This window comes from Electrophorus electricus, chromosome 18 (genome assembly GCF_041902795.1).
Source record: "Electrophorus electricus isolate QZ-2024a chromosome 18, ASM4190279v1, whole genome shotgun sequence".
NCBI lineage: Eukaryota > Metazoa > Chordata > Actinopteri > Gymnotiformes > Gymnotidae > Electrophorus > Electrophorus electricus.
Window position 1 is genome coordinate 18,112,501 of NC_137514.1, and position 25,007 is coordinate 18,137,507.

The window sequence follows — 25,007 nt, forward strand, 5'->3', positions numbered from 1 at the left end:
AGAATGTGCAGCCACCTGGAAGCGAGGCGAGTAGCCCTGACTGGGCTCAGCTTCTGGCTGTCCAGATGGTGGCAATGGAGCAACAGAAGAAGGATATTGGGGAGATATGCTTGCTTGTCCTGATCCTTGTGCAGGTTGTTAATCACCTGGCTACGAGTCCGGAACAACAAGCAACTCCTCCCGTTACCCCACCTGTACCAGAGTGGATAAAATGCCTCATCGCTACCCCCGAGATGTATGGTGGAGACCCAGAAGGATGTGATGGCTTCGTCATACAGTGTGAGCTTTTTTTTGGATATCAACCACGACTGCCCGACAATTATGCCGGTTTTATATGAGAGCTCAAAGCTTTATTTTTTCATCCACGTCAAGGGAGTCTTTGTGGGCACTCCTTGCTATGCATAAGGCAAGGAATCTGATCCAGGTGGATTATGATATGGAATTCTGGACGCTAGCTGCGGGAACTCATTGGAACAAGTCCGCCTTGGTAGACGCGTTTGTCAATGGAATAAGGGCGGCTCTACAGGCAGAACTGGCATTTAAGCAGGAGGCCACCTCACTGAATGAGGTGGTCCATCTGGCTATCATTTATGACAATCTCCTATTGGAGCGACGCCGGCAATTCCCCCGGAGGCGACAACAGTGAGAGACTGCACCAGCGGTGGTGCAAGCAGAAGCTCTGGTGGAGCCCATGCAACTAGGTGTGGCCAGGGTAAAAGGCCAGCTGGGGAACCGAGAGAAGTGCCGCAATTTGGTGAGTCATTCTCTGACCCTTTTTATGTGCAAATTATCAGTTGAAGTGGTACATCTGGGTCTGCGACTCTCCATGTCGGCAATGGTTGACTCTGGTGCAGCAGGCAATGCCATGGACTGGGGGTTCACCAAGAGGTTGGGAATAAGAGCCATTACCTTCCCCACTCTGTTAAGTGTGCAGGCGCTCAACAGGGGACCCGTGGGGTCGGGGTTCATAACACATATTACTCCTCATGTTCTCCTCAAAACTGAAGGTGAGCATATGGAGCATGTTGCTTTTTACCTCCTTCCTTCCCTCTCTCATCTGATTATGCTAGGGCTTCCATGGCTAAGGGCACACAATCCCCACATGCAGTAGACAGAGAATCATGTCCTTGAGTGGGCAGTTGCCTGCGAGGACAAATGCCTATCCCACCAAACGGTGTATCTGCAGTCCACATCCATTAAGAGTCCCAAAGCCAAAAACAACCTCACCGTGCCCCAGAAATACAGTGACCTGGCACAGGTATTTTGCCCCACAAGAACCACACAGCTGCCTCCACATTGGGGCTGGGACTACACAATCACGCTGAAGGAGGGCACAGTTCCTCCCCGATGCAGGTTTTACCCTCTCTCCCAAGAGGAGGAATGAGCAATGGGGCAATACATCAAGGAGGCCCTCCAGCAAGGTTTCATCTCATCCTCCACCTCCCTGGCATCTGCAAGTGTCTCCTTTGTTAAAAAAAAGGATGGAGGGTTGAGGCCTTTTGTGGATTATCAGGGACTCAATGAACTGTTGGTACAATATCCGTACCCCTTCCCCCTTGTCCATGCAGCACTCGAGCAATTATGGGTAGCCTGGATATTCAAACAGTTGGACCTTCACAGTGCATACAACCTCATCTGGATCAAGGAGGGCAATGAGTGGAAAACCGCCTTCAGCACAGCCTTGGGACATTATGAATATTTGAATAGACATTCTTGTCTATTCCTCCTCCTGGAACCAACATGTGCATGATGTATGGGCTGTCCTCCGCACCCTCCTGCAGAACCACCTCTATTGCAATTTGGAGAAATGTGAGTTCCATCACAAAGTTTCCTGGGGTATATCATCCATGAGGGCAGTGTATGCATGCAACCGTGCAAGGTAGAAGGAGTAAAGGGCTGGCCTAGACCGCAAACTCGCAGGGAGCTACAGTGCTTCCTGGGATTTGCTAACTTTTCATCGTTTTATTAAATCCTTTAGTACGGTGGCTAGACCTCTTATAGACCTACTCCGTGGAACATCCAAGAGGCTAAGATGGGGACCCAAGGCGGAGAGGTCCTTCTCGGAGCTGAAGGAAGCCTTTTCTACTGCCTCGGTACTGCAGCAGCCAGACCCAGAAAAGCCTTTCGTGGTGGAGGTAGACGCGTCGGACGGAGGGGTAGGCGCGATACTATCCCAACACAAAGGACCTGAATTGACAGATAGAGGCAGCAAATCCACATCCGCACTGCCTGCCAAACCACCTCTTTGACCCATTCCACCTCCGTCAAACCCTTATTATGTGGGCACACACCTACGTGGTGACAGACCACCCAGGAGCAACCCACACGGCGCAGCTATTGAGTGCTCACTACTGGTGGTTGGCCATGCACAAGGACATAGTAATGTATGTAGCATCTTGTGCCAATTGTGCCTGCAGCAAGATCCCTCGCACACCACCTGCAAGTAAGCTGTTGCCACTACCCACACCGATAAGACCCTGGTCTCACCTGGCTATTGACTTTATCATTGACTTACCTGTGTCCGAGGGCAACATGCTGATCCTGGTCATAGTGGACCGATTCTCCAAAATAGTATGGTTCCTCCCCCTCAAGGGTCTACCTACTGCCTGGGAGATGGTGGACCAGCTCTTCCACCATGTCTTTCAGCAATTCAGGCTATTGGAGGATATCATCTCAGACCGGGGCCCACAGTTCACCTCCAGAGTGTGGAGGGAACTGTTGGGTAAGATAAACATCATGGTCAGCCTGACATCTGCGTATCACCCTCAGGCCAACGGGCAGGTAGAAAGGGTAAACCATGAGCTAGGCAAATTTCTCAGGCTGTACTGCCAGAGGCACACTGAGACTTGGAGCACCTACCTCCCCTGGGAGGATATGCCCAGAATTCACTGCAGCATGCAGTGACAGGTTTATCACCCATTGAATGTATGCTAGAGTTCCAGCCCCTGCTATATCCATGGAATCCCACCATGTCCAACCAGCCAGCAGTGGAGACATGGTGTCGGCACAGCGAGCAGGTGTGGAAGGAGGTCCACCAGAAACTGCGCAGAGCCATAGCTGACAACCCATGGAAAGCATATAGGGGACATGGCGATGCCCTACAACGAACCTGGACAAAAGGTGTGGATATCAACGAAGGACAGCCGTTCCGGCTCCACAGTCAAACTAGCAATGAGGTATGAGGGTCCATACACCATTTTGGCGCAGATTAATGAGGTCACCTACCATGTCAGCTTGCTCTGCCACAGCCGGGCATCTAGGGCCTTCCATGTCTCGGCCCTGAAGCCGGTTGTAGAGGGTCCCCTCGTGGAAGGGGAGAGCTCCTCGAGTGCTCCACCTCCTCCCTTGGAGATAGAGGGAAGTCCCACATACATGGCAAGGGCCCTCCTTGATTCCAGAGGGGCTCGCAGGCAGGTCCAGTACCCCGTGGACTGGGAAGTGTATGGACCTGAGGAGTGCTGCTGGATACTGGCCTCCAAATTGTTGGATCCCGACCTCACCACTTCCTTTCATCAGGAACATCCGCAGAAGCCAGCCCTTCAGCGGCCAGGTCAGCTGTGCACCAGGAGGCTGGCAGGGTCTTCGGTGGGGGGGTTCTGTCACGGTTGGCTGGTCAGCTAGCAAGAGGGACAAGTCCACTCCTCCTAGGGATCACACCCCTTACCTGCCCCGCTCACAATCACTGGAGTACTAATAGAATTTACCTGTTCGTTAATCATAATATGCTTATATAAACCCACAGATCCCAAGAGACGGGGCTGCACATTAGCATACCTAAGGCACCAGTCTCATCTGATAACTGCACTCACTCATAGAGAACGACTGTTTGAGTTTTGTTTAGTGTTTCCATCACTAAATACTGATGGATAATAAAGAGCACTTTGGTGCAACCCCACCTCTCACTTCTTCTGTGTTGCAAACGTCACATATATAGCTTTATGAGGTGAAATTATCTTTCTACAAAATTTAATTACTTAAAATATGCTGAAGTTTAATAATACGTGCCAAAGTATGACCTTAAAGTTTTGCAAATGTACTAAATTTCCTCATTTCGTGTCCAAATGTTGCTTGTTTAGTTCTTTAGACTGGAGAGACCAAGCTAACTCAGTAGGTAAGCAGGACAAGCTTATTTAAACCATGCAAACTGTATGCAAAAATAATTATACACATCGTACAAACCTCCTTGAGTTTCTAACATATCAACATGTTAAAGCAATGTCAAAGTTAAGTCTTGTTAAGTAATGATAGACTTGCTTTTGTGATTCAATTAACCCTACTATAATCCTACTCCTTCTGTTTATTTTTAATTAATTACACTAGTTGTCATTATTTAACTTGATACAATTTGAGGCAAGTGTGTGATGATTTGGGCATGTGGTCGCAGAAAGTTACTTGCTGAGTATATGCTTCCCTTACTACTTAGCTACATTAGGCTCGTAGCCCCAGGGTAAAACACGAAGAGCAAAACTTTGGTGCCAAATACCTGTGTGTGTTCTTTGGTGTGCTTTCAGATGAGAGCTTTTGGTGTAAACTTTGCGGCAGCCGTTGAACTGGCAGCGGTGGACCCTCTTCTTGTTCTCCACTGAATCCCCACCCCCTGCTGTGCCTGCCTGCTCTCCATCACTATGCCCACCCCCATGGCCACCAATGTGCTCGGGAGAGACTGCTCGAGCCACAGCCACTTTGCGGGTTACCAGCTTTAGTGTGAGAGTCCCATCAGGCGAGGCGCACAGGGTGTGGGTGGCCTTGACCAAGTGGCGGCCCAGTTCCGGTGAGGAGGGTGGAGTCAGGGAGGTGACAGCACTCAGCTGGGCAGCATTGACCACAGTGGGGAAATCAGGAGCAGGTAAGGTCTGAGGCTCCCTTGGGGGGCTGAGAAGAGATGAAGGAGGACTTGGGGGGTCAGCAAGATTGGGCAGAAGGGGGTCCAGAGCATCTTCATCAGTTTCTGCTTTCATGAAGCTTGGTGAGAGCAGGCAGTTCAGGTCATCTTCGAAGAGGTCGGAGAGTCGCTTGGGTTCTGTCTGCAGATAGCGCTCAAGTTCCAGGCAGGTCTGTGAAAAGAGAGGTACACTGTTTATTCACAAACCCACAGCATGTTTTGCTCTATCCATCTGAGCTTGCAGTGCTACATTTTTTATTTCCCTTTATAAATCTATAAATAGGAATTCAAAGAAAGTCCATTATTTTTTAATATTTGTTTTAATTGATCTATTTTAATACCAGAATTGCTGGTATTCAAGCAAGATATTCAAGCATACAGGCTGTGCCATGGGCACTGAATCTAATTCTTTTAAAGCTTATGGATCACATATTGCTATGGTATTTGTATTGCAGGATGCAAGTCTCTTTTCACTGTCTTCAGCAAATAATTAACTAATCAACTAATTTAATTATGTAGTGGTCGAAAGGTGGGTAAATCCTAAACTTTGGTGTGTGCACAGACATGTAACTGAAAAGACATAAACTACGTATGTCTATCTATATTGTTATTATTTCCTGCAAGCAGCACTGCAACTTTTTACATCACCATATCTTTACAATTTTAATATGAGGTTTACTGAACTAATATGGCTATAAAACTACTATAGACTTTTATATATTTCCAGCTGTCTGTCTAGGGATATATGGCCATTTTTGCCCATCCAACATAAAGCCTGGTATATTAGTTTGGTCTTGTTATAAATCATTTAAATTCAGTGATATCCAATAAAACTTTGAACTGTTGAAATTGTTGAGATAAGCCTACAAAGGTTTCCATACCAGCTTGTATCATATGTAACTTGCTTGCATACTAATTAGCTCTTTGGTTATATTTGACATTAAGTATTTGAAATTCACCTTACTACCCATAGATCCTTCATAGACCACATATGATGGAAAACCAAGTAAAGACTGCTTGGACCACATTAGATGGAAAACTCTTCAAGCATATACATCTCCCAGGGCTTCTGCTTGCTCAAGACTCTTGCCAGCATCATTTTTATATAAGCTCTTTCACTAGTCAGTCAAACTTTTTCATCTCCTTGCAACACACTGCTTACTGCTTACTGCTTACTGTAAGCCTGCTTAATGGTCAAAATGTTATGGAAAAACACAAGGTCTTTCAGAGACCTCCAACATAATATAATATCTTTACATAATCTAAACTTGGTCCACTAGTGTTGCACTGTGGCAATGACTGATAGTTCTGTGTGTCCACTATAGTGACCCCTCAGACATATATTTGAGTATTTCTCCCTCTCTCTCATGCGCACACACACACACACACACACACACACACACACACACACACACACACACACACACACACGCGCGCGCGCACACACACACTCACACTTTTCCTGCTGGGCTTGCTCTCTCTGCTGAGCTCTAAAATGCAGCATTCTAAGAAGAGCTTGGATTCATAACCTTATACACCTAAATATATAATATATTGTGGATAAGGTGCCTAAAGGTAAAATGCTCATGTGGCATTGCTTTGGAGAAACCAATGTGCAGCTTTATGATTCCACTAAACTAAAACATGCAAATACTCCTGCGGATACTATTCTCTTTCACTATCCCTCTCTTTCACACATTCCCTCTCTATCATAGTTTCCCTCACATACATACTTTCTCACTCTCTCTAGCGTGTTGTTTGCTTCAGTAGGATTTAAGAGATAGATGGTTAGACCGTGATTGATTACATTGGGTCAACTGGAGCTCTGTGGAGCTGAAGAAACAGAACTGACCTGAATTACCTACCGAGGACAGAGAGAGTGGAGGGTGGGAGGTGCAGAGAAAGAGAGAGAGAGAGACAGACACATAGAAACAAAGAGGAAGAGAGAGGCAATAAAAAACACTGACAGGAAGGAAACAGCAAGAACAGTAAAGCAAAGAAAGATAAAATGAGAGTACAAGAAAACTAAAAATGGTGAAAGACAAACAGAGATAGAGAGAGAGACAGAGAGAGATAGCAACAATGATAGAAAGAGGTGGAGAACCAGAGTCTTCTGTCATGAATCATTTCATTTCAAGTGGCTTCTTTCTTTACTTTTAATGTGACTCAAGGTCCCAGTGTGAACAAATCTATTGGGACTGGCAAGTGGGCAGGGAGGGGAAATTTACCAGCACGTATACTATACACCAGTGGTATTCAAATATGAACCTCAGATCTGATCCTGGAACTTGTAATCCTCTGTAATTCATTACATGATTCATGTCACTGGTTGGCCACTTTGTCATTATACCTGAATCCTAGATAAAGGGAGGGTGGAAAATCTGTAGGATCTGGACCTTGAAGACTGTGATTTGAATACCTCTGCTATAGGGAGGCATGTGACATCACAATTGGTGAGAATCACTGCGATTGCGCACATTCAGTAAGAGTGGCAGCTCTTATTGTTTTTGCATGAGTGTGGAGGAAACACAAAAGCATTTACAATAAGATATCTTTTTACAGATGACTTTGTAGATCTGGAATGGAGAAACATTAAAGATCACAATGACCACAAAGATTTATATGTTCTGTTAGATTTAATTGGTGCATTGTTTTACCTGCATGTACTGTCTATATATAGCTAACATTCACGAGTGGCAGTCTTATCTACAAAGAAAGTAAGCCTATCTAGCTTACAGTTTTCCAAATAAAAAAATAGAAATAAAAAAAACAAATATTTATACAAATCTCTCCACACAACCAGAATATCCATTGTCAAGTCAAATTGCCTTTAAGTTGATAATTGTTTGTTTCATTTAACAGCTCCACATGTGTTTCTACCTTTTAGAAAAACAGGACCCCAACAGTGGTGATGCCATGATTGAAAACCTGTATTTTCTGGAGTGAAAAATCACATCCCATTAAATATCACGGCATAAATACACTACTGTCACCATGGATTTAATGTTAAAATTTTAACTGAAACACCTTGCACGTATCTGGTCTTCTACCCTTAATTAATTAATTACGGCCTTACCAAATTCACAGCCGTGAAAATCGTATCAAGCACCGTGAAATCAGCCTTTTCCTGTGAAGTATTAGCTTTTCCATGAAACGCTTGGAAATAATAATTAAAAAAAAAATTATTGGATACGAGTTTTAACCACACAGAGAACACTTAAGTGCTCTTTGCATGTTTATTTTGTTATGGTGATGAGTCAAATAAAAACATTGCACGAGGATTTCCTAAAGGTAGTAATGTAACGTTGCGCATTTTGAGCTGCACAAGTTCTCCTTTTAATTTCTGCTGTGGATTTAAATTTTATAAACACTTACACTTACAAACACTGATATTTGACACAAAATCCTTCATTGGCAATTTCAACATTGTTATGTTTTGGAAGCTGAGTGAAGCTGCAGCTTCCTGTTAAACTAACATTAGCATGGTGCTGCCTGTCAGAAAGAGAGCTGCATGTGACATGGACAAGTATTCAGAGCAGTCAGAGAGAATCAGAACACCATCTGATATTCAGCCTAACACCATCTGACGTTCAATGTTTACCTTAATTAGCCTAGCATGTAGCTAGCTATTTAAGTGTTGTTTAATAAATGCTGTGAAATTTAGAATTTGTCCTCTAAAATCTGACAAAATTAACCAATTTTCCCTGTGAATAAATAAATAGCAATTTAGTAACAAATCAATTATATTATACAAGTTCAGTACTCCCGCTGTGGCTAAGCAATGCGACCTCCTTGTCATTTTGTCAGCGTTAAAAGCATTCTAATGTAGGCACCAAAAAAAGGATATATAAACATAACTGATATTAGCTTCCATGTTTTCACTTAGGTTTCACTCTGAAAATCTCGATGGCGGAATCCCTTTGTACCAGTGTCAGTGACAACCTAAGTGTCTATAGGACATCTGCATATCTCGATTGACTACAGGATTTCTTTCTCGTCAGGCTTGCTAGGACAAGAGGTTTTAGTGACATTTTACTGACATACTCTTTTGGTCTTTTACTGACATTGTTGCATGAGCTCCTGAATAATTATTATCAATAACTTATAATAATTAATTATGATAAGGAGTATTATGGTAAAGAGTACAGGGAGACAGTGTGTGTGTGTGTGTGTGTGTGTGTGTGTGTGTGTGTGTGTGTGTGTGTGTGTGTGTGTGTGTGTATGTGTGGAGATACAAAAACTATGGATAGATTTTCCACTGAGCCTTGGGGGCTTCCACTGGTCATCCATGTCAGGGAGCCTGCTGTTGAACTGTCACGCATGTGACAGTTACAGGGCAGACGCGGTTTGAGGAAAGAGAATGTGCCATCTCGAGAGGGGGGCAGACAGAGTTCAAGGCAGTGTATGTGTGTAAATGTGCACGTGTGTGTGTGTGTGTGTGTGTGTGTGTGTGTGTGTGTGTGAGTGAGTGAGACAAAGAGAGGCACACAATGTTTCAGGGTAAACCACTGGCAGAGGGGTGAGAGTGGGGTGAGAGTGGGTAGGAGTCAAGGGGTTCTTTTGACTGCTCTTTTCTTTCTTATCTCTCTCTACCCCTCCCAATCCCCCCACCACCACCACCAACCCACAGGCCCTGAGGTACTGACATTCAAAGGATATTGTTACTGAAAATGGCAGCACATATATTCTGTTTGTCTCTAATAAATCGTCTGTCTGGCTTTGAGCCAGTAGACCAGTTTGCATTTCAAGTAAACACTAGTGCAGTAAAAAGGTGAGCTATCTGTCATGACACAGGAAAACACCCATGTTCAATAAACATGGTCTGTGTTCAATTAGCATGTTCCAGCTGTGGACCTTCCTGCTTCTTACATCTCTTCACATATGCTTCAGAGTGCAGAAGAAGACATTCATTTTTGCTGATCTTCAGCACTTGTTTGACATAACAGGCAAAACCGTTTTTGGCCAATATCTTCTGAGAAAGCAATGTAGGATTGTACTGCTAGGCAGAGCATCAATATTTCTGTTCAAGAGAAAAACCTGCAAGAAGCTCGTTGAGCACAGTTGGACAAAATGTCAATTCCAGTATCAGGTTCCATCTCTGTACATAACGAAACATTGCACCTGAATCTGCCTCAATCAGCCATCAAATCGATCTCACACACACACACACACACACACACACACACACACACACACACACACACACACACACACACACACACACACACACACACACACACACACACACACAGCCCAGCAGATTACTAGTGTAAGCAGAGAGACACAGGCAGATTAAGAGAGAACCAAACATCAATCACAATTCCACCCTATACAGTACACAGCTACAAACACGTCTAATGGCACTGGAGCTGAGATGGAGGAGCTCATGATGAAGCCCTGCTGCTGTCTCACACCGTGCCGCAGAGCACACACTGCCAAACTTGCGGAGCTCGGCTCTGGGAAAGTGAGTTGTGCCCAGCTTGCCCCGCAGCTGCAAATACCAGAAAGGAAACTGAGCCACTTTGACGCCACTCCCTCTGCTTAAACCTGAGGGTCTGAGAACAGGCCTTTAAGCCCTTCACTGGCCACAGCTCGGCATTTTAACTTTCATCGCTATGATGGAACTGGTCTTGGAGCAGTCATTATGGGGCATGGTGGCAATGTGACATGCCTGTCTCCGGTAGTCTATCCCCGCTGGGCAATTATCTCCTAGGCATCCATGCACCTGTGACAATGTGTCATTCTGTGTCCTGTTTCCACACACCCCCCGCAAGCCGTTTTTTCAGTCACAGTCTTATGTCACCGGCAGTGAACTGGCTTACACAAGTACTGCTTACATGGATACCACCATTGAGCACTAAGGCTGAAGAGGTCATTGGTTTGGCTCCAGCTACCAGTTTATCCTGGGAGACCATAACACTAGCTGTAAAAAGTCAAAAGGTGCCAGCTTTGCATAAAATGCCAAAAGTCAACCGAGAGACCATCATATTAATGATCATACTCATAATCTGCATTTTTGTAGCATGGCACTTAAGTACCAAATTGGCTCCTCCCACTAATAAAAAAAAATGCAGGTTGTAAAAAAGAAGTTCTGATCTGATACAGGCAAATGCCATTACTGAGGATGACAAAGTCATGTTGGTGGATGGCTTAGCCAAAGGCGATTGGGTTCAAGCAAGCTGAAAATGGTAGGAGAAGGGTTATTTGTCAAGCTGGATAGTCATTCTGCAATGTTGAGCATTTGTCAAGCTCTCCCAAAGGGGTGGTGTGGCTATAGGCTCACATCAAACACCGTTTATGACAGGAGGAAAACTTTGCTAGGCTTTCAGTTTCTGTATACGTTTCATTTTCACACTTGCCTTTGTTTAAAAGAGTATCACTAATGCTCTTTGTTCAACCTCTTTTTCCCATTAGCTATCACAAAGGAGAGGTGATTAGCTATCATGAAGAAGAATCACACATGTGACCTCAGCTGTCACTGTAAAGTAACACGTTCCCTCTCATCTGACAACTGATAAATGGTGCCCGTCCAATTGTACCCTACTGTAGCCAACAGCAGAAACCCTGAGTAAGTTCCTTATTTGATCTTTCAGTAGTTGATGGATCAGCAAGATGTGCACTGGTTGGAGCTCGCTGTGCATGGCTGAGAGTGACTAGAGGGACATCCACCCATCCAACCCTCTGATAGCGCATTGATCTGTAATGTTAGACTCAGGCCAAGAAGTGGGGGCCAGACACACAAATGACCACCTGCCAGTGCTTTGATTCAGGAGGGCGGCTGCTGGCCAGCTGGCTAAGAAACAATCTCCTTTCCCCATCCCATTCCCCACCACCCCAGGGGCAGTAGACGATCGATAGGACAGCAGGAAGAGGAGGTAGGCTGGGTGAGTGTGATGTCATCAGCAGTGGCCATCACTACTCATGCAGACTTGATTTTACCGGCTCAGCAGCACCTAAAAATAACCCAGTGCACCACCTGTGCAGAGTACAGTGACACACATGCATGGGTGCACACAGACACACACTTGTACATACAGTTAAAGACAGAGCACTATGGAGAAGCTGGACTTACACTGCACGAGTATGCTGAAAGGTTGCAAAAGGGAAACTGCATGAACAGATTTCTGTGAACAATTAAGCACTGGTACAAAAAGCATTTTTACAGAGATTACCATACTAAGATGTTTTTACCTTTGTTGATGCAATTTATTTATTTGGTAAACTCATCTCCCTGTACTGGGGACTCCCAGAAAGAAAATCCATTCAAGGTGGTTTAGTAATAGGTGCCATAGAATTTTGGACAACAAAGTACAATTTTGCAGGTGCCCTTAATTTCCCTCTCCTCAGTATTCAGTGGAGCATCAGTCATCTAAACAGCAGAATTTATTATACGGGGGTGGGTTGGGGGGGTGTTTCGCTGAGTACGAGCTAATGCCTGCTGACACTTCTAAGCAGCCGTAAAGAGTGAAGCCGGCAATCGTGAAATGGATCCTGAACAGGCCTGTTGACATAAGCATTAATGGAGCTGGAGGGCACTGTGGAACGAAACACTAACCTCAACTAAATACACAAACAGTCCTGCCAGAAGAAATTTCTTATCCACTGTTTGATAGTGTCAAAGCTGTCCTTTCAAACTTCATCTTCCACACCATTGTTACAGACACCAGTACTGAAGGGCAATAGACTTATTATGGACATGCTTATCAGGCTGCAACTACCTCTGCAAACAATCTCTTTATTGTCATGTTCAGACACCTGACTAAGCTAATCTCAAATAGCTGGTATTAAAGGGACGACAAGCTCTCTGCAGTTGGTAACTGAGCACTGGTGATGTAGCGGCTGTGACAAAGCACCAATTAAGGAGCAGCACGTCTGCGCACACACAAACTCCAGAGCACATTTTTATGAGCCGAAGGCATATAAACCTTTCTGAGTGTTTGTGCACCTCCTGTGTTTTAGCGCGCTAATCTTGTGCTTTAGCAGCCGAGGGGGAAGGCTGAGTAATTAGCAATAAAACCAGCGCTCTGATGGCCGTGGATCAATCAGCACTGGACCGTTTGATGTGAGGTTTAATGTATGTGTGTGTGTGTGTGTGTGTGTGTGTGTGTGTGTGTGTGTGTGTGTGTGTGTGTGTGTGTAGTAAATGCTGGGTGGTGTTCGGGGATGTGTGGCATCAGGATTTTATTTCAGGATTTTCTTTTATTTTATTTTATTTCAACTCTAATACTGAACTTCAGAAAATTAGTTTATAAACACCCATTCAGTCAAAACACAGCAGGGCTAAGGCACTTACCTTACCTTAGCTTCCTCTGAAATTGCTTTAGTAAAAAGAGAAGGGATCAGGCCACTGACTGCAGTGCAGGCCTTTAATTCGGCACTCCCCCATGCCAATTTCCCCCATGGCTGTGTCCCCCATAGTCGTGTCGCCTATACCTGCATCCCCCATGGCCGAATCTCCCATGGCTGAATCCCCCGTACCCGCATCCCCCATGGCTGTGTCCCTCATGGCCACGACCCCCATAGCTGTGGCACTGCAGAAAGATGCTTGATTGGCAGAAGCCATGCCAGCCACTAACCATACTCCCCACCTGCCCTGGCTGCTCTTGGTGCTCAGCAGCTGCGCTGCCGTCTAACTCAGACGACCCCAGAATCCCGTTTGAATGTGAAGTACAGCAGACATTCCTTCATCTCAGCAGTGAGAAAGCTCAAATTGAACAGACATTTGGCTGTCAGCAGTGCTGCAGAAATCACCAAGATGAAGAAAATCTGTGAAGGCTTCATTTTCCCTTATAAAGGATAACCATCACTGGAATGTAGAGTGAGTGAACCAAATCTCTCTGGCACTAATAAAAGATGACCTGGACCACTTAATTTTATGGTGAACAAGCTAAAATGGTTTTGGTCATACTATGTATAAAAAAGATCTTCAGATGGAGAATCGTACCAACCAAGCAAATTCACGACAACCTCCACCAGTTCCCTTTAACTGGATTTGGCCTCTGTATGTGTGTGTGTGTTTGTGTATACTGTGTGTGTGTGCATGCAAGTGTTTGCGCGTGTGTATACATGCACGAGCCCTCTGGCAGGGTTAACTAATTTAATCGCGATCCACATTTGTTCATTAAATCTCTCACCAAGCAACAGACTCCCATGTGCGCTCGTGGCTAGTAGGAGAGGAAGAGAAATCAGGATGGAAGTACCTCTCCTAAACTGAGGGTTAACAGCATGATACCCAAGTGAGTGAAATGCATGGGAGATGGCTCAGATGATGATCCAAGATTTAGAACATAAGCCAGTGAAACCAAATCTTCATAATAAAGCTCCACAGACTGTAACTGTTGAGTACGTGAAACAATGGAAAATGGAGACCAGGCAACTGAGGTCACAGTTCATCTGATGCTGTGTTTTTAATTAGGCTGTGGAGCTAATTTTAATGAAATAAATATGTATGAAAATTTATGAACAATAAAAAGTAACATTAAAAAACAGTAAAAGTTGGAGCTAGAGCTAATATTCTCATGCAAAATGGGAATTCTCTGGAGTTCGTTATACACTTGATGGAAAAGACAAAGACGGAAAAATTGAAAAAAGACAAAAAATAAATAGAAAATGTAGTTTCTCTGTGAGCCTCTGTCACCAGCAGACATTACTGGTCTGAGCACTAGCACTGGTTGCCGTTTAAGCCAATGGCCACGCGTTGTAAATTTCGAGCGGGAAACTGACAATTGCACCACGTTTATCAGTGCCCAGCATGGGGCAGCCATTGACATTCTCTACCCTGCTGGGATCAAAGGGATGAGCATAGCTGGCTAGCACCTGCATAGCACATAGCTGGTACTGGAGCTGACATGCTATCGTGCACTATGTGAACACATGTGGTAGGCAGGCTTGCTCTTCTGGCATGCGGGAGCTTCGTTCTAACCACAACCTATTATCCACAGGGGAGGAGGAGGTTAAAAGTGCTGCATGTCTTACCTAAACAGCATCCAGTGCTGGTGGCTTTCGCCTGTGCACCATCAACTTCATTGATTGAGTCACAAAATCCTGACTCCCCACCGAGATCTGTCCATCTGTAATGGTATTACTGTCTACTGTTATACAGTCGCAGTTTTTTAATGGGCATAGCTTTTTATTATGCCATTGACATCACATATCCATTATCACGACATCCTGAATTGAACAGCCTCCCAGCATCAGAGTTTTCTCTATCCAAGGTGGTATGTTTGTTGTATTTGCCATTTTAAGGAATAAGCTCAAACTGGTTTGTTCTGTGTTCTGCATTGCATGTTCTATGAACACTGTATTATCTGTATGGGCTATATGTAAGGGTGAGTCACAGTGACTGTGTGCAGTTATTTTGTCAGTGCAACTAATTACACCAGGTAACATTCTAATACATATCTGTATATTGATCACATTGTGTACAGGTGAAAAAAAATGCTCTAGTGTTTATTGTAATTCTGATCACCACATGGGCAGACAGCTGTTGGTCGGCTATACAGTCTGTTGCTGTGTTGAGTGATAGATATTCCTTATCAAAACATTTAGTGTGGAAAGTACTGTGTATTTGAAATAGTGAATAGAAAGGTAATTGTAACATTTTAAAAAGCAAATGTAAACTACACACACAAACAACATAATTTCCAGGGTTTCCATTACTGACCATAAAAAAGACACACAGATGCAGTACAGCCTAAAGAACTGAACAGATCTGCTTGACTGTTATGAGCCAGAGGAGAGAGATCACATCTTCATGTTCATTTCATCTCAGACAAGCATGGCTGCTCCCTTCGGCTGCAAGTTCATCGAGCTCGACAGAGCACAACTGAAACCGTTGAACTCCCGGCGGACATTCTGATTCCATAACATTGGCTGGCACACCTCCAGCTGTCTCTGGGTCTTAAAGTGGAAATTGCAGGGGGAAGATGGAGCAAGTGGAGGCCATCTCACTTATGGGTGGGTGGGGCTACCCACCCCCTGCCCCTGGACTTCATTTGGTCATGGTTCGACCCTCGATGGTGCAATAAGCACACGGGGCAACTGAGAAGGGTGAGTTACGCCACACCACCCTGTTGTCCTCTCAGCACAAGACTTGATTCGAGAGGCAGGGCCAAGGGCAAAATGTGAAATCTTGTTTTTATCCACATGTCCAGATTTGAGTCGTTCAGGCTTCCAAGATTTGCCACTTTCCTAATCAATAGGTATGTTACTAAGTTTATTAAAAGCCTACATTATTACATTATTACAAGTTTGTTTATCAGTCCACAAAGCTTTATGAAGACCAGTAATTATCGTACTATTATAAAACCGACAATTAATTATTCACCACCAAATTATTCATTATTAATCACCAAACAACTGCAAAAATGCTTACTTAAAACTACATCCTTAAGGGTTGGGGATGAGATATAAGGCCATGTAAATTATATAACCTGCAGTGCTACGTGCACACACACACACGCGCGCGCGCGCATGCACATCCGACCATTAGACACCACCCAACCATTAATAAACCCATTCGCAGCACACATAGGAATAAAGATGTGCATATAAACTCCAGCTGATATAAAGCTGGCCTGTAGCATCTATCAAAGGCCCATTCCCATAGGTAATTCTAGCAACAGATCCCAAAATAACTCTCGACCCATTTAGCTTCCGCCAGCTAAAACAAAAGACTGAGCTCCTTATGCCACAGAACCTGGGAGAAGCATTCACAGGCCATGCTGAAATTGCACTGCTAAATTAAATGCAGCTTCAGCTGTGCTTAATAATGAAGTTCTTAGAAGACCTGGTGCAAAAAAAAACAAACAAACACGACATTCATGTAGAAGGTGACATGTAAAATGTTAAGGTTTTGTATCAGGAAATCAATAAGAAATAACACTGATAAAGGACTCAGGAAGGACCCTTTAACCCTAGATTGCCCCTTTCTCTTAACAATGTATGAATGCGATCCAAAATCAATCAGCTCAAAATGAAACATGTTCACCAGCAGTGCATAGCACACGAAAGCCTCGATTCAATACATTTTACTCCGTTGTTAAACAAACAAACAAAAAAAAACTTCACACAGCACCTTGGTCTCTTTAGGACAGCATAAGTAGGAGAGTGCTGGGTGCGTGGGACCACCAGCAGGTATGGTGGTAAGGGACGGGCAGGACACGTTATAGCAGCCTGTGAACAGGGTGTATGGAGCAGGGCAGTAGCACTGGGCATTCATGCACATAGAGGTCAATCTCCATGTGATGCACAGAGAACGGTAACTTGGAGCATATGGAAATGCAGCTTGGTTTGCACATACGCTACGGCTGAGAGGACATGGACACATGTGCAGGCACACAAACACATAGAAGAAATGCTGACCAAAGCCATATTATACACAGCAGCACTGCCAGCATACACACACACACACACACACACACACACACACACACACACACACACACACACACACACACACACACACACACTCACACACACATTTCCTGCTGGGCTTGCTCTCTCTGCTGAGCTCTAAAACGTAGCATTCTAAGAAGCTTGGATTCATAACTTTATACACCTAAATATATAATATGTTATAGATAAGGTGCCTAAAGGCAAAATGCTCATGTTGCAGTGCTTTGGAGAAACCAATGTGCAGCTTTATGATTCCACTGAACTAGCACACGCAGATACTCCCCTGCGGCCCTGCTGCTGGAGACGGGGTGAATGAACTGACTGTGACTTCAGTCTCAGTAAACAGTTCGTGCTGTCAGTCAACCTGTATTTCGCAGCTGAGCTTTTGCTACAAGCACTCCCTTGATTACGAAGGGAACAGTGCCCTACGTTGCCTCCTTCAAGGTCTGCTGGAGCGCACTGTGCAGAGGCATCACAAGGTCTAGCATTTGCTGTCACCGATGACGGGTGATGGGATTGACACCAAAACATAAAAAAAGAGTCTGAATGGCTGTTCCCTAGCAACTTGTGTCCTTAGCGAATCCAATATCAAAGGCATGCCAAAGTGAGAGAAGAAGATGCAGCTTGTGGAAGAAAAGCCAAACAGCAGAAGACAAAGTGCATTTAGGAAGGTAAGACAAGGCAAGGCAACACTGGAACAGCTAATGCAGAATTGATTGTCCTCGTGTTATCACGTTCTTGGTAAGTATTTGAAGGGGCTTTTTAAAGGTTTAAAGAAACAGTCCTCACACAGAAGCACATATACAGAAGCACACTCATACATGCTGTGTGTGTCCCTGTTTGTCCATTTATAAAACCACTTAAAAATATAATTATAAAAGTCTTGTCAGTGTTTCCAGTGGAACTTGGAAGAATATTGCCCGCATTCCTCAGACACTGCATAGCTAGTCAAATCAAGCTGGCTATACAGTATTAGTCATGTGATCTGGTGGCCCAGACATAAGGAACGTAATGCTTCCTACCATTAGTAAAGTACTGTAAAAAAAAAAAAAAAAAATTAATAGCTAAAAATAGTGCAAGGCACAGATATACTGTGTTTTAAAAGGTTCAGCACCTATGTGATGCTGAATGGAGTTCACAAACTCATGTATTTTTTAGGTGGGTGTCATGGAACGCTCGCCTCCTGCAAGACACGTGGTTTGGCCAGCCTCGTGTAGTGGGAGGATCTGTTTATGGCCAGAACAGCACACACCTGCACCTTGTTTGTCTATATGTATTTAAACCCTTGTCGAGGTGTGCAGAGTGTTGGTCATTGTGGATGCAATGTCATAAATGTCTTGACGTGATGTCTTTGTCGATGTTAATCATATTAGTGTCTTCTGCCCATGTTTAATGTTAACCGTTTCATGTTTGTATTCATCGTGTGTAATTCTTGTGAGTGCCGTTATCGTCTTATGTTTATATGTCAATAAATGTACGTCCCAGTCGCTGGAGTCCTGCCACTCGCCCTGTGGCACTCGGGCCACCATGCGTTACAGTAGAAAACTCACATATGAAGTGATGAATTTAGAGTGGATTTTTCATTTAATCTTGTACAAACTATGCATTGCATACAGCACAGTGTATTAAAGTTGTCACTCTACAACAGTCAAGTAGATGCTCTTGAATTTTTCTAATTTCATTAAATTCGGTGACACATACTGGTAGTAATATCTGTCAAAACCGCACTCCAGGGCTGCACCTGAAAGATCTCAGAGCCATTGCAAAGCTATGAGTAAGTGAAAAGAAGCCTCTAGAAGTCTGCTAATCAAAGCAGTTCCATCAGCGGTCTAGGTTAGGCCTGTGAAAAGCTCTGTGCTACTCCGCAAGCTTGCCTCAACTCCCTCCCCTTACCCCTCTCCCAACCCAAGTTCACTTTCCTCCATCCTGCTTTCCATGCCACTCTGTGTCTGTGCTTCATCAAACACCAACCTCTCTGTCACCCCTCCGCCAACAGGCTGTTGTCTGGGCTGGTCCTTCTCACCCACGTGCAGGAGCATGATTGGATTGCAACAGGGAATGCTTTTCCAATAGGAATGCTTGTGCAAAAGGAATACTTGTCTCTGCTGACCCTGGCATACTCTATTGGAGTCTGTGAAAGAACTGCAGTCATCATACATTTAAGGCCTGTATGTGAGGCCTGTGAGGTTGTGAAATATTGAGTTCTGAAATACTAAAATCAAACCCAATTAATTGTATTTTCTTAGAGTTGGCATGTTATATGGTTGTATCAATGTTGATGTGTACGAATTAATAAAATGTAATTAAATGTAATGATTTTGGCCCAGTCATCAATTTTTAACTAATCCACCATGTCATAAATTAGTGTTTGTTTTAAGTCTGTTATATAAAATATTATGGCAATTATCTTTGGTTCCTAAACTGGACTATAATGTAATCAGTTTCAAAACAAGTTTGGACATTGCTAATTGAAATCGAACCGTGAATTGGAGAATCAATGCTGACACTCAGTAGTAATCCCTGAAGCACACTTAACTGGAAAAACATTTTTGAATGCTTGTCTCAGTTTGAACTAGGTCCAACAATACCGTCAATTGGTAAGTATTGCTAACACAAATATCTGATGCTGTCATGTAGTGGATCACAGGAAAAACAGTGTGCAGATATCACTGCTTAATTCTTTCTTGTTCACACCTGCAAAACACACCCAGCCAAACTGTGCAGAAGAAAGCCCCCACACACTCAGACAGCCCAAGGGTACAGAAACAGAGGAAAAGATCTGAGTCTAGGCTTTAATTATAGACCTGCATTAATTAAAGATATTCATATGAATCCCTCTGTCAAGCAAATCTTTTCCATACTGCAGCCCCTTTGTCTTGGGAATGACTATATTACAGCAACGAACTGTGCTGACTAATGTGAGTAAGAGAGTCGCTTCTTTGTCATTTTCAATTACAGCTGGTTGTCAGAGGCAATCAGATCAGTGTGCTGATTTTTATCAAGTGTGCAAAGATCTTTTCAGCTCAATTACGTGGGAAGTTATCTAAAAATCTGTTATCACAACTCATGACAAATGACTTGGTCTTTATCACTGCTAATATTTGACAGAATATGTGGTCACATGGAAGCCAGATTTGTTCAAGGTCCCCATGCAAAAAGCAGGACAGTTTAAATTGGAGTCTGATTAAAGGTAAGAGACAGTAGAGGACAGCTAGATATATAGATTGACTACTTTATTCCTAAACAGCCCCTATGGTCATTTTCCCCTACAGGGGATAGTACTGCGATGCTGTGTAACCTATACATATACAAGGCTCATAGCAAATACAAGCTAATGGGAGTCAGTTACTATGCAGTGTTTCCGCTAACACTGATGTTAACACTGATGGGCCCTAAAGCAAGGCGTTCTCGAGAGAAGCTCATCTTTAAGACACACCTGTGGAGAGGAACTGTTTCTGTTAGCCACCCAACCTCTACTACTTCATAAACACCTGGAAGAATTTATAAAATACCCTGCATTCTGGAAATTATGGTCTGAAGCATTAGAAACTATAATATAGATATAACAATACAACAGTTTTTTTTTTTTAATTGATCCATGGTTTATTGATCAGTCCGTAATGAAACTACCACTAATTGTTTAATTATTTATTTAGTTGAAAGATGATACTGCTGTTGCAGAATCTTGCTCTGTCCTCGGGAACTTTGTAGTAAACATCGGCAACAAAGAGATTAAGAAGAAAAATATTTATTTGCAGGTACGATTGGCCAATAGAGAGAACAGCAGCAACATTTCAGGATATGCTGTAGTATTATTTGATGTTCTGTAGATTGGCCTGACTGTTTATACAGTTCTAAGTGGAGGAGTAATGGATGGTGAGAAATGGAGCACCATATAGTCTAGATGACTGATGTTGATTCATCAGAAACGTAGCAGTGTCTCTTCCTGTCAAATATTGGAATGACAATGAAGAGGACATCCTTCCTGAATGTGAATACAGCAGGGGAAAATAGAATCTAACAATAATAAACATTGTAGTGTTTTCAAATCAAGTAGAACTAATATCCGTGATTTATCTTGTTTTGATGAAATGTATTATGAATTAAAGCAGAAATGTAAGATGCTTTATGTACTAATCATATAGTCTTTATATTACTGTGAGAAATCATATCCTACCAACATTTTAAATTATCATCAAATATCGTTTGGCTCAGGCTTATCTGGCTCAGGCTAGTGCTGGTTCCAAAGCTAATCTGGGGCACATCAATAGAGACACAGCTAATAATGGTTAAGAATGGCACGGTTAAGAATGGCGTTTCCAGCACGAGTCTTTTTTGTGACAACTCTGAAGGTCAGAGAGCAGTGTGAACTACAGGAGCAAGTTCACAGCTAAGTATGCAGCTTCAGCACATTTTTCTTCCAGTATTGTCAGTCTTTATCAACACTGAGCTACAAGACATCCACATCAACTCAATAGGCTCAGGCATCTTTGAGCTCGCACTGACAGAAATCAAACTTTTACACTTTAAACTAATGCATGGCTTTGGTCAAGGACAAAGCAATCATATCCAAACAGATCTCTTCTTGCTCGCATGGAGCTCTTGATCAAACAGCCAGTGAACAAATAAAATATGTTAAAAATGCTGAACCTGTGCTGAGTGTCACAGACTGAATTCCAAAGAATGCCTTAATATTTAACACAAGATTAAGATCAACCTTCTCTAGGACAGGTATTAAAGTCAGTAGAAGGTCGGGTTACAGATGAATTTTGGGGCTAGCTTTCCTTTCCTGGAGAGCTTTCCTGGAACTCAGTGAACTTGGTTTTTTGCTTTTCTTTCAAGCCTGCAATTTCTCTGGGTAAGCCTGCTGATCTAGTGGCAGTTCTTGGCTTTAACGTCCTAATGAGAACAATTATCTGAGAGCTCTGATCAGTAGTTGTCCTTTGTGAAGCTTGATGAATGCAGGCCCTCTTTGTGCAAGTGGTTGACATTGTAAAACACATAAAGTGCTGTGGTAGTCCTGGGCTAATCACCACTGCAACCCAGGGAGAGTCATTACCGTATCAGGTGCAAGGTCTGTTCAATATTGTAGCCATGGCGCAAAAGTCTGCACCGATCGAAACATGAAATGATTTAAAGAAAGTTCTGAACACCATAGAATGTTACGACTGTAGATCTATATGAATTCACAGAGGGTAACTCTTAAAAGGCATGAACGAACTCACACAGGGCAACTCTTAAAATGCACAAACAGTTAAGACAGTTTAGACATCATGGCTTTTGTTACATCTCCATTTTTATACAAAATCCAATCAAATCAAATCAAATCCTGTGTTTGTTGTAAAGCTGTGTTGTCTGTAAAATCACGGGGGCAGCACTTCATTGTAATCAGACCTCGAATGAGATAACATACAACTACAGTTCCTGAACATGCTCCAAACATTCTCTATATCCTCAGTGTTGCTGGAGCATGTTACAGAGCCCAAGGCATGACAGGCTTAAGCTCTGATTCAAACTCCTCTTTGAGTAACGTAGAGAGAGCAAGGCAGGAGAAAGTCTTTCCTAAAAACCATGGCACTCTGTGAGTGTCTCTAAAGCGCATTACTGCAGCCGCAGCAGGATTTCAGTGGTGTGCGCATCATGAGGCATAAAAATACTGAGGCAATGTGAAGTGGACGAAGCAAGAACAAAAGATGTCTCAAGTTCCCTCGTGTCCCAAAAATAGATTGTTGAGAAACCAAAAGCGGCCCGGAATAGTCTGATGCACCGCAGCGTCCCAGGAGCTCTGGAGCTCTCTAACGGGGTTTAGGTGGGGAAAAAAGCATTTTCTATTTTCTGTCCCAATATCACACTCTTACTCACCCATACATGACCAGACGTGTCACGCTGACTGCCACTTCAAGGTGTTGTTTGTTAGAATACACTCAGCATTGACTGATGTCTGATGTGAAATGAAGCACACATCCTGAATGCTTTGTACATATTACTTATTGACCTCCTATAGCCTCACTAGTAGAAAATAGTGATCTATATTTAAAAACCATCAAGATGACTCTAATATCATTGATATAATAGTTGTAGCACTTTTGCCTGGATTCTTTGAAAACAGCTGTCATGTCATTTTTTAAAATATTTTATCTGTCAACTGAATTTCAAGCAGACTAAGATGTATTCTACCATATTAAATGATCCCATCAATAAACAGGTTATACATTGGTCCCAATATATTGTTTTGTTATAATTGAATTCAATTGTCATAGTGACCAGTCAGACAATATAAGGAAAAGTCATGTTTTATTTGCTATTTTAAATGCAATAATGTCCATTGTCTATTAGATGTCATAGCTCACTTATCTGTACTTACAAATAGAGATTATACAATTTCTTGAGTATTATTCCTGTCCCTGAAAGGAGAGGTGTGTACTTCAGTATCAGCTGGCAATCAAAGATGTTCAGGGAGCAAGAATGAGCTCTACTGAGGTCAAATGTGTGTCCTGAAATTTCCTTCATTCCTTCAGTCACAATGCTACTGCAAGGCCTAATAAAGTATCTACCTCAAGCACACACATGCACACACATGCACACATACACCCACACCCAAACTCACACTAACACAAACCTACCAACACAGTTCCACATACATGCATGCATATGCACCCAATGTACTTTACATTCAAATGGAATCCCTTGATGTCAAGGACGTCTATCACAGGTTGACAATTTTACACATCTATCAATCAAACGTCAAGGCCAGATGCAGTTATAGGCCATAATGCAAAGCATATTGAATAAAGAAGCGTTTGAAGGGTCCGTTTGATAACGCCTGTATTGTACATTATACGGGAAGTAATTTCACTGAAATGGCCGAACAAGCGTTAAATCGGTTTTCTTCGTGCAGGTCGTGGACAACGCACGCCGGCATCATTTGACCATGTGCTACTCTAACTTCTTGTTCAGCACTGCGGATTGCCAGAGACAGAAACGCATAGTCCACCATGCGCAAAAGCGTGGCATCCACGCGCCCTCGCCGCAATATATCGTCCCACCCCCCTTCTTCTTTTATGCCAACATTACTACTATGAGAAACATTGCTGTCAAATTGATATTCACAGCTGTGCGCACTTACTATTTTATTTCGCGGTTGTGGCATTTTCAAAAAATCTCCCAGAGATCTCTGAATAGTGGCGTAAAGCGATCGGCCATGTGGATGCCAGTGTGCTTTGTCTACGCGCGCCGCATGGCTTCGCCCTGATGAAGGAGGGAGAATAAGCTACGATGCATCACTAGATTCTACAGTTTATGTACATTTTCCATAGAAAATGTTACTTTTGACTTACTTGTTTCATATGAAGTTACACTTAAGTGACTACTTCTGTCAACGGTGTTTGACTTCTAGACACAACTGTCCCTCGATCATACGTCTGAATTTATTACAGATTACAATCGCGCATCTGAAGTTTTCTTCTTTAACCTCACAGGTGTCTAGGATACCACCGAAACATAAGTGGAAAAGAAAAAAAAGAAATCAAAATGTATCTAAAATCATCTAATCGCCCATTAATTAGCTAGACCAAAAAAAAAAAAAAAAAAAGACGCAGCGACTTATTTCAACAACAATTAATAACAACCTGGAATAAACTGTAGCAGATTACATTTGTGCATAAGTAAATAAATAAATAAATAAATAAATAAATAAATTTAAAAAAAAATTAAAAAAAATATTGCACTG

At 43.1% G+C, this 25,007-nt stretch overlaps 1 protein-coding gene across 2 annotated transcripts in view; it reads right to left on the reverse strand.

Annotated features, from left to right (window-relative positions):
* The window catches only part of klf7a (Kruppel like factor 7a), a 35,394-nt gene that overhangs the window by 9,776 nt on the left and 611 nt on the right, over positions 1-25,007 (reverse strand). For both annotated transcript variants that reach the window (XM_081701292.1, XM_027028203.3), the window contains exon 2: positions 4,484-5,054. In XM_081701292.1, coding sequence (XP_081557418.1) covers positions 4,484-5,054 — 571 coding nt within the window. The remainder of the gene's footprint in view (positions 1-4,483; positions 5,055-25,007) is intronic.